Source organism: Saccostrea cucullata, unplaced genomic scaffold, assembly GCF_032062105.1.
Source record: "Saccostrea cucullata isolate Sc308-1 unplaced genomic scaffold, CSIRO_AGI_Scuc_v1 ctg506, whole genome shotgun sequence".
NCBI classification, from domain to species: Eukaryota; Metazoa; Mollusca; class Bivalvia; order Ostreida; family Ostreidae; genus Saccostrea; species Saccostrea cuccullata.
Window position 1 is genome coordinate 350,467 of NW_026928892.1, and position 11,424 is coordinate 361,890.

The 11,424-nt window shown below is 32.7% G+C and overlaps 2 protein-coding genes across 2 annotated transcripts; one reads left to right on the forward strand and one right to left on the reverse strand.

Annotated features, from left to right (window-relative positions):
- Positions 1-257: 257 nt before the first annotated feature.
- Positions 258-5,886, forward strand: LOC134279088 (putative nuclease HARBI1). Its single transcript, XM_062761443.1, has 6 exons — positions 258-672; positions 1,784-2,000; positions 2,097-2,217; positions 2,794-3,051; positions 3,375-3,593; positions 5,852-5,886. Exons 1-5 carry the CDS (start codon positions 442-444, stop codon positions 3,589-3,591), a joined length of 1,044 nt encoding a protein of 347 aa, XP_062617427.1. The 5' UTR covers positions 258-441; the 3' UTR covers positions 3,592-3,593; positions 5,852-5,886.
- Positions 5,887-6,542: 656 nt separating this feature from the next.
- LOC134279073 (myb-related transcription factor, partner of profilin-like) lies at positions 6,543-11,080 on the reverse strand. The gene is made up of 6 exons (XM_062761415.1): positions 10,646-11,080; positions 9,154-9,319; positions 8,724-8,790; positions 7,415-7,495; positions 7,238-7,285; positions 6,543-7,032 (listed from the first exon to the last, which is right to left on the reverse strand). Exons 1-6 carry the CDS (start codon positions 10,807-10,809, stop codon positions 6,929-6,931), a joined length of 630 nt encoding a protein of 209 aa, XP_062617399.1. The 5' UTR covers positions 10,810-11,080; the 3' UTR covers positions 6,543-6,928.
- Positions 11,081-11,424: the final 344 nt, after the last annotated feature.

Below are 11,424 nucleotides of genomic sequence, written 5' to 3' on the forward strand. Positions count from 1 at the left end.
CAAAAACGAAAACCCAGAAAACATAAATATTTGTGTAAGCTGAGGATCATCTTGTTCGTAGCTATAATTGTTTTATAGGGCTTCAAATATAAGTGAAAAAACGTCGATGTTGCCGGGCAGTTCCATCTGAGAATATACTTGGTTAATTTGGAAGAGGACATCGTTGGACGTTGAGAACTGTTAATGTTCTCTGGCCAGAATTCCAATCAATGCAAATGCTGTGTCCCGACCGCCATCTCGGAATTCTAATCAATATATGGCAAAAAACAGGCTTCAGTTTTACTAAACTTCGTAAGTTAAGATTTGATCGTAACCGTAAGTTACGATAAATTTCTGTCTTACTAAACTTCTTATCTTAAATTACGTTAAAAATCTTATCGTAACTCTACGACAGCCTATGGGCTATCCTAAGTTACGATTTTTTCGTAAGTCTAAATAAAAATGGCCGCCCTTATGATATTTCGAGACATTTTGGGAGAAGAAGAAGACAAATCCCCCCGTCGTCCCAGGATTTTTAGGGACAGGAGTGAAGTGCTTGACACTCTGAGAGATGTTGAACTTATTGAGCGCTACAGGTTCCCGAGGCATGTCATTCTGTACCTGACAGAAGAAGTAAAAGACCTCCTCCAACCTAAAACCTTTAGATCTCACTCTATTCCTGCGCATATCCAGGTAACTATGCTCTCTGTGACCCGCTTGTAATAGATACAAATGAACAGAGGAAATTCTAGATTAAGCTATAGCACCTAAACAAAGTTCCAATGTGAATTACATGATCAAAAAGCAAAAGAAACTTAATTACTGTTACTATGTTGAATATCCTGAAGAAAATGATTAAGAAGAATTCTCTGACACAGCCTTGTGTAATCATGTGTAATCATGATCAATGCAATGCCCTTTAAAACTTTGTCCATTTTCATATGTACTGAAGAGTAAATAAAAGGGCCACTACTGTATCAACTAATTTTTGAATTGTTTCCCTTTGATAAGTGATGAGCACATACAGTTCACTTTTAAAAAAGTTATTTCCCTGCATTTATTTGAAGCAAAAAGTTATCAATTATTTTTTTGAAATACAAGATAAAATAATATTTGAACTCTTAATTAAAAAACTTTAAAAAATATTAGGAGATGTCATTTAAATAATAAGGGGGGGAATCATGTTTTCATTGGAGAGAATTTTTTTCAAAGATTACTAAAATATCAGTGTATATTTTTTAAAAAAAAAAAAAAGGTCAAATTGCAACTTTATATTGCATTGTGTGTGTGTTGGGGGGGGGGGGGGTGTAACCATCAGTTAATTTGACATCAAAATATCCCCTTAATCTAGTTTGGAAGGGAAAGGGGGTCAGGTACATTCAGGGTCTAACTTATACCATAAATATGTGCTTTAGTGCCAATAAAGAATTGAATTGAAAATACCTATATTTCTTGCTGGTGGATATTTATTGTCAAAATTTTTAAGGAAAGAATTTTTTCAAGCACCCACCCCCCTATGGTCCTCCCCTTAGTACATCTTCATTTCTGCATTTCCAAAGATAAAAAATATTTCACATTTATTTATTTTAATAATTTATATACATGTAGAACTTTTTTGTAGTTATAAGATATCTAAAAATCAAATCATTTGACAAGATTACTTGACAAAAAAATTATTTATAACCTACAATTTCCTTTTCTAAATGTGTTGCATGCTCAGCGGCTAACAATAAAGAAATTCAAAATAATCTAGATGTTAAAGCAATAGAATCCTTTACATATATGGAATTTAATTTCATTTCAGGTGTTAACGTGTCTTCGATTTTTAGCCAAAGGTGATTATCTGTCAGAAATAGCTGATATTCATGGAATATCAAAGTCGTCAGGTTGCCTTATTGTACATCGTGTAATTGATGCCATTTGCACCACACTACAGAACATAAAGTTTCCCTCTGCTACTGAAGATGTAAAGAAAATCAAGATGGACTTCTACAAAATTGCTCATTTTCCCAATGTAGTTGGTAAGTATCTGAGAGGGTGGAAAATTTAACATACAAACAATAGATAGGTTATCATGCAGAAAAGCTCACTTTACATTCATTTTAAATTCACCACAGGTGCCATTGACGGGACCCAGATTCCCATCCAAGGGATGTCTTCAGACGATGAGCCCCTATACATTTGTAGGAAAGGGTTTCACTCTATAAATGTACAGGCTGTGGTGAACCCAGATTTACGGTAAAATTTATTCAATTTAAAATTAATGTATTACATTACATGTAATACTATATATATATATAAATATTGCATGTATAGTTGAGTGTAACATTGAAAATTTTCACCCCAAGAAAACCAATGTCAACCGAGGGGCAATGGTTTTCGAGGGGTGAAAATTTTTAATGTTACAATCAACTACATGCAATATTTATTATATTATACTGAATGTACAATACATATATAACAGTGAACCGTGCACACATAAAATCTGCGCAGTCACTAAATTGTTTGAAATATCACCCATTGTCAAGCAATGTTGACTGTTGCACGCTGGATGGCATGGCTTCATTATTCAGCGGGTAATAGTGTTTTTTAACAAATGTTACTCGACCAATCGGATTCCACTAATTTACATGAAAGTATAATATAAAAATGTATTACACAGTTACACTTGATGTGTGAAATTTGTACCAATATATGCATGTAGTTTGACAAAATCACTTAACTCTGTTAATTAAAAAATAATTGAACAAAGATCATATTTTCACTCAAACTGTGTCTCAACAATGTAAAATTTATTCCCTGTCTATTTTGCAGATTTACAAATGCTGTGTGCAAATTTCCAGGTTCATCCCATGATTCCTACATCTTGAACAGCAGTTCTTTGCCACAATGCCTGTCAAATCTGACTGATGGAGGATGGCTATTGGGGGATTCCGGTTACCCCTTAAAGGAGTGGTTGATGACTCCAATCAACAACCCCAGAACTGCCCAAGAAGAGCGATACAATTTAGCTCACTGCAGGACAAGGAATGTAATTGAAAGGGCCTTCGGGGTCCTAAAAGCCCGTTTCAGGTACATGCAAGCATTTGTCTTCAAGGAAAAATTGTAAATGAGTATTCTTTACACCTAAAATGGTTATATCAATTCTATTATAAATCATGAATTCTAGAAGTTATCTCCCTTACAAGCCAGCAGACAATTTAATTTCAAAATACATTGTTCAATCAAGTATAGGTTACAAATATTTTAGTTGTGATTGTGATTGAATTACTGTTATCTTAGATGAAACTACCATGACAAAAAAAATTAATATCATTAAATTAATTTGCTGTTGTCTTTCAAAATTCAATAACTGGCTAAGAAATGTAAACAAGATTAACCTTCAATTTCAACAGGTGCTTACACAAAACTGGAGGCAGTCTACCCTACAAGCCAGACAAGTGTACCAAGATCATCGAATGTGCCATGCGTCTGCATAATTTGGCTATTGAGCAGAGGGTGCCACTCATGGAGGCTGTGGAGCCAGAGATTGGCATTGAGCAATACTGTGCACCACCAGTCAACAACATACCTGCCACAGCTATACGAGAAAGACTTATTCAAAGGTTCTAAATGTAAGTAGTTTATAGTCAATGACTAACTTTGATATAACATTGACAATTTAATAAAAATAAAAATTTACATTAAATATTTTGCGATAAATCAGAGAAACTTAATAACAGGTGATAATGATAATGGCGGAGAGCTTCTGGCACAGTCTGTGGAGGCGGCAATCTTTTCCAAAGCTACAGTTCTCCTACGCTCTAGCTGGAGCAGCTCCTCCATAATGTCTAACTTTCTTTTCCTGTAATCTGAAACCTTGGCCAACTTCTCCTTTTGAAATAGGAGGAACTGCTCTTGTGGACTGGTCTCTTCACTTCCTGCAAGTCAAGTCAAAGCACCAAGTTTCATTATATTACAGTGTAGCACTTAAGCTCATGCATATATATATCATTGAATTTAACTGACTTACTGATTGGCCAAGTTATTAAAATAAGGGTTTCAGTAATATTGAAACAATGCAAATGTAAATGACATTTTGTACTATAAGGAAGATTTTTTAAATGGATATTTTTAAAGCACTTGGGTTTGAATCCTGTTCTGGTTCATCACAATATTTCTCCAAGCTGATTACATTTGCATGAATAAGGTGTATGTGTATTAACAGTAGTATGGATTACATTTTCTGGCTTAAATTTTTGAAAGTGCATGACTCTATTTACCATGGTAGACTATGACAGTCTGTATAACAATAGATGTTGTTTCAAATTTCTTATTCATGAATTGCTTTATTACTTGACTATAAATAAGCATGTGTATGATAATTGTAGCAAAGTAGAAATTATGACTCATTAGAGTATGAAGATTACCATTCTGTGCCTTTTTTTGTTGCTTTCTGTTGCTTTACAAATAATGGTCAATATTATTATAAGAATGTTTATACTTCTCCTCTGTAAATACAAATATAAATCCCAGAGCAGTCCCAGAGCGGTCCCAGCAGTCCCAGCGGTCCCAGAGAGCAGTCCCAGCAGTCCCGGAAAGCAGTCCCAGTGGGCGGGGTTTATTTATTCACAACTCAGAAATAGATTTGCAATAAACAATGGAACTATAAAAGGCAGTAGAAATTGATTCTGGGTAGTTGCCAGGACTCCTTACATTACGCGGTCATTTATGAATAGTACGCGCATAGAAACAAATTGAAATAATATCTATTGAAGGAAGAAAGCTTTCACATGTGCATTATTAAAATAATGAATATTTAATCACAATTATCGGGTTATTAATAATTCAATTCATTAATGTGATTGATACTGTTATGTACCGGCATTATTTTTTAACAGAATTAATTATTTTTATTAGTAAGAATTAGTTGTGTCTTATCCTTATATGGCCAATTTCCATGTGGATATTCAAAGTGAATTTTCTTAAGTATAGGGGCTTTTAATTCTTTGTAAAATTTTGCCAAGTAGGAATTTTTCAGTCATGATTATTTTTACTGACATGTCAATTTAATTATTGTTAATTTCTCTATCTTTAAAATACTCAATTTTAAGTGTTTTATTTGTAAATGTTAGAATGTACATCTCAGATATTATGTTCAAAATTATTAATCCAAAAAGAAATCTCATACATTTCATTTATCAATTTTATTTGTGCATTACCAGTGGAAGATTGAAATTAGGGTCAATGTTATATATATGAAAAAGGTATACCCAAATAACATGCACTGATTTTTTCGATTTACCATTTTATAAACATTAATCGGCCAAAACACATGCAAAACAAAAAAGAAATACAATTCTATTTTCAACTGTTTATTTATTAAATGTACCCTTTTGATAATGTTTATAAATTTATGTATATGTACATTGTTTAACGAAAGAATGGTAGCATAATTTTATTTCATGTCATTTAATAAATTGTTAGACTTTTTTGGAGGTTGCTACTTACTTTTTTACGTGGCATAAAACTCTTTTCAATTAAAAATCTTATATCACTAATGACAGTGCCAATTAATGCAAATTTTGAAAGCACATAATTTTCATTAAATTGGTAGGCCTAAATGTATGTATTTTTTTCATAAATATATTTGAAATAAAAAAGAGATGAACAAGTTTGTTGACTAAATTTGTTAAATATAATGAAAATCAAATTAACTATAATAATCTCTTCTTATCAAAAATTTTTGTAAGAAATGCTTTTTTAATAGTTTAAACTCCTCTCTGGAGTCTTCTACCAACTGACATGAACCTCTTTTCAGACTTAACTGAGCAAAAATTTCAGTCCCAAACATATTCATGTACATGTAACAAGAATTCTTTTTATCATTTAGTTGTGTCTACTGTGGACATGAAAGTCATTAAGGAAGGAGGAAGAATCATTTTTCTATGAAATATTAATACTTTATTTTATAAAAAAAGGTCTTGTAAAAATAAATACTTCTATCACTTTTTAATTATTTAACTCAATGTATATGAACCTTACCTCCACAAAGTGTTCATCTTTGAAATAAGAGATAGTTTGTTTCAAAGAGATAAAAAGATGAGGTAAAACTGTTATTACAGAACTCAAAAATTTCAGTGATATTAGTAATTAAGGAAGCAATATATTTAAACTGGTGTTTTGCAAAAAAAAAAAACAAAAACAAGATGCGTGAAGCACTATGCACCCAGCAGCAACAAAGTTCTAAAAAGCAATTTTTAGCAAATAGGCCACAGTCAAGGTCACAGGATCATTGTCCTTGATCTTATTTTAAAGCGTTTAATTATTGGAATAGGCAATACCTAGGTGCATGGAGACACAGTTGATAAGACTCTGATGTTTACAAAGAATATTTATGGGTACATAATAAATAAATTTGTTATCTAGGTCAAATCAAGGGTGTACAGGGATTTACCCCCGGTTATTATTAATTACACAGTCTTTTAGCGACAGGGTATGGGACGATACCTGGTTAGTAAATTTCATACCTGGAGCTGAGTCAGGTATGAAATTTACTAACCAGGTATCATCCCATACCCTGTCACTAAAAGACTATGTAATGAATTTACCCCACCGATGAAACATTTACGCTTTATCTGTGGTTTATAAATGATTTTCTCTGCTAAGTGCTTCATCACACTTACTGTGTCTATTATGACGTCACGTTATGTTTGTTACATAAAACATCGACCAGGTATAGATTACAAATGACTGGGTAAATATCTACAACTGACCGGGTATAAGTAATCCACCTCCTTCACGTGACAGACTTTAACCAATCGTAAGCCAGGATTTCACATAAAAATCAACAGAGGTGGGGTAAATTAATATTCCTTCAGCTCAGGGTGTATGGAATAAAACCTGAGATAAATCCCCGTACACCCTTGATTGAACCTGGATAACTAATATCATATACAATAAGGTGATTTTAAAAAAGAATTGGGGGAGGGTTACCTTCTGTAGAGGTTCCAGGTTTATCAGCCCCTGTGAGCGGAATCACAGCACCATGACTAAGGGTTGATGTGTCTTTGACTAGAAATAATAATTATCATGATTAAAATTTAAAAACAGTGAAAGTCGTAAAGGAACTTGGGAAGTAATCAAGGAAGATACTATTTTTCTATGAAATATAAATTGCATATCTCTCTTATTTTAGCAGAATAAAAAAAATTCTTGTAAAAATAAATACTTCTATCACCGTATAATTATTTAACTCATTTATGTTTATGAGCCTTACCACCATTTCTGCTACTTGTACTGGATAGTGACTGAGGCATGGTGTTACCTTTAAAATAAGAGATAAGTAATGTAGATTAATGATATAAGATAAAGCAAAGTGTTCAACTTTAATCTGGTACTGTGGTGCATATTTACATACACATGATACACTTTAAGTAAAAAAATAAAAAGGCACCTTGGTTGGGGAGTCCAGGCTTAGCAGAATCTGTAGTAGATGGAACAACAGCAGTGATACTAATGGAAGAAGCTTCTTGGACTATAATGATACCACAAAAAAAATTATATATTTAAACTAAAATATTTCTTTCATTTCCACGGACTCATACAAGAAGTTTTATGCCCTGCCATGAATATAACCGGGGCATATAGCAGCTTGTGTTTGAAACTCACTGTAAAATTAGCTAGACACGCAGGATTGATTGCTAGGTAAAGTTGTTGCCAAGCCAAAAATTTACCAGCCCCGTCAAAAAGTGATTGTCACTTCAAAGCTATTAATTTCAAAACAAGAGGCCCATGGGCCACATTGCTCACCTGTGCACTTTGGCTTAGAACAAGCAAAAATCAATTCAGTAAATGCATAAATTGTCCTGACGGACCCTAAAAGCGGTGTATGGTTTTAACAAATTTAAATCTACACAAACATGAATCTACAATAAAGACTGATGGATAATTACATTTTTTTTTACTATTACTGCTTTTTTCTGCAGAAGTTTGAACTTTATTGTGGTACTACCCTACCCCCTGGGGCATTATTTTAACAAATCTGCATCTACTTTATACCCGAGGATGCTTCCATAAAAACATAACCAATCATCACTTTGCTGTTCTTGAGCATGTTGAGAAGATTTTTTCAATATATTCCTTTGTAAAACTTGAATCGTCCACTACATGATGGCCAACCTTAACCCTAGGGGTCAAAATTTGAACAATTTGAAGATACATGTACTTCCATATGAATATGACTAACCATGACTTTGCTGTTCTTAGATGATTTTTAAAAAATATTTTTCCATATATTACTATATGTAAAACTTTGATTCCTCATTGTGGCCCCACCTTTACCCTGGGGAATCATGATTAAAGATGCCATAAATTTTTCACTAATTTTTATTATTTAACTGTACTAGATATTTTCATCAAATTTCATTAGTTGTACAAATTTTCATGTTACATTACTAATATACACAGTTGGTGGGGCATTAATATATTCATGTCCTCCTATGGACATATTTCTAGCTTTTATAGATAAACAGAATACTGTTTGCCCCTTTTTGAAATTAATTTATGTAATTCTGGTACATGTGTAATTTCAAACTGTTTACATAATCATATATCATTAATCTTTTGTTAGTTGCTACCATCAATTTTGAATTTCTTCTTGTATTTCTCAATACCTGTATGCCCTGATGGGCCCCAAATTGTTATTACTAAATCTTATCTTATCTTAATTGTCAATGAAATATGATAAGAGTCTATATACATACCACATTCTGCAGTATCAACACCACTGCTGATGCCCTCGATGGCAACATCAGATAAGGATTTTAGAACCTACAAAATATATAAGGATACATAAATATCAATAAATAAAGGTCCATGATCCACAATGCTCGCCTGAGTAACATTTGCACTGATAGACACTCTTTGATCAGAAAAGCTCACTTGAACCTTTATGTCTGGAGTGCTAAAAAGACAGCCTTGGATCAATATCACTGTTGGGGTCCTTAAAAAATTTATAGCAGGACGATATGATATCATATGCAACTGTTTGCTTATTGAAAATATTCTTTCAACAAATTCTTTCTAAATGATTTGTTTTCTGCACTGAAACTCTAAATATTCAACTCATACTGATTCAATAGTAACTGACGAAAGTTAATGACCTATTGTTTAAACAAAAAATTAAGCATTTACCAAATTTTCCCAACATTTAAAAATGAGATTTGGGCCCGGGCCTCCACCAGTCATCTTCATGGACCTTCTCCTTTCTCCTTCTTTCTTTTTTGTCAGGCTCTGCATGTCAGCCCACTTTTTCTTCTTTTCATCAACTGTTCTTTTAACCATGGCAACTGAGTTGACTCTAATGTAGAATAATGGGATATGCACACTAATTTAAAGAATTGTTTTATATAGATTAAAATAATAACTTCACAAGAATAACAAAAATCTCATTCTAATTTATGAATAATATTGAATTCAAAAGCAGTTCTTAGTAAAATTGGTTATTCTGGTTAAAATATCTGAATTCTGTAATTTTCTATAAATATTTGTCTACAATATGTCATATTAAATAATTTTTAGCTTTTTAATTAAATAGCATGATTTTGCAAAAAATAATTTTTTTTAAAAGAGAAAAATAGATGAATGAATTCAAATCCTTTGAAAGAAATGGTTTTTATTTTTTTTACTTTAAAGTGTTTGTTAAGTTAAATTTGTTTATTTTGTGTCTTGTGGACATATTTTTTTGCAAATAAGTAGTTAGGTTTTTGACAGTTTGGGTGGACACTCAACAGGAAATAAACTTAGAATTTAATGAAAATAAAAAGAATTCAACATATTCCCAGATTTTTTACCATTAATTTTGGATTTGATAGTCATTATTAAAATCCTGTAATATTGAAACAATTTTTGTTGCCAAACTGCAAATGGGTCCAGTGATTTCACTGTTCATAACAAGTACACTGTTACTCCATTAAAAACAACAACTCTAGTCAGAAATGCTTACAAAAAAAAAACACCTCTTTTAAGTTTTAAACCTTAAATAGTTTGTTTTTATAAAATAGGCTACCATATTGGTTTCTCAAATTCTGTTTCTCTCTTTGAAAGTTGGATGTGTTTATTTTTTCATGGTTACAACTGAATCATCTGAAAGTAAATTTTGCCAAATAAAGGGTCAAATACCCAATATGTATGACAATTTGAAATTTTCTTTGGCTAGCTTTGTGCCTGACATCAGTGGAAGGGGACACTGGAAATTAATATGGAATGCCTAATGTATCTGTTGCAGTCAGCATTTACATTTACAATTTTATTTCACTAATGCCACATGATGACAATCTCATAACTTTTACCCAGTAGGCCTACATGTATACATACAGATTTTAAACTTGTGTCCATATTTTGTTTCTGATAACATAACAGTTAACCCCAACAATTTGTATTTCAATTTTAATTTTTCCTCTGATATTATATTTATATTGGAGAGGGGTGGGTGGGGGCTACAAAAATTAGTGAAATTTCAGAGTTATTCAAACATTGTCAAATCTATGTATTTTTCAAATTTGATATAACACCCAGTAAGTTATTGACTTAAAAACTGCACAATAAATATATTGTTATGCTGCTATTCAGTTTTGGCTTTATTATGGTACATGTATAATGATTTGGGGTTCGTCACAATACTTACTCATCGGCTACCTCCTCCCAAAGCCCCTGTTTTCTCTCAGCTGTCAATGACGGAGACAGCTTCCCTTTAAGGTAATGGGCCCTAGGGACCACTGCCTCCGCCAAAGCCACAAGCTCCCCCTCGCTCCAGTTGGGCCTTCTCCGCTTGATATCTTTGCTTTCCATTTTTTTTTTGTCGCAGACGAGAATGACGTTTTGCCGCGAATAAAAGCGAAAGTGACTATTGCGCTTGCGCAGCGTTCGTGACTACGAATATTTATATCTCCTTTAAAAGAGAGTTCCAAAATCGTATCTTACGAATTGTTCACAAGTTAAGATTACGATAAAAATTTACGAACGCGTTAGTAAAACAGAAGCATCGTATCTTAATTCAAAAGTTACGAACTTCGTAACTCAGACTTTTTTTCTTAAGATACGAAGTTTAGTAAAACTGAAGCCAGATCAATAAATTGAAAAATACAACAGTTACTTCCCTTTAAATTATGTTCAGCAGCATTTTCATTGCTAAGACAGACAACTTCCGGTTAGCAATTGTGAACCTCAACGAATTGACAGGATTTTAAACTATTTCGAATGAGCTGTGTCTAGGAATTGTGATTTGTTTAGAACGTTCCTTTGGACTTCCAGTTTGTGTTACGGAATACTCTTGTGCGACTTGAAATCAATCTAGCTATTCTTGGATTACAATTCACTTGTACTTGCTATAGTGTGTTGGAATTCACAGTTTACATGTGGATAGTTTATTTTTAATTTGCCGTGTTGGAAATCGTATTAAAATTT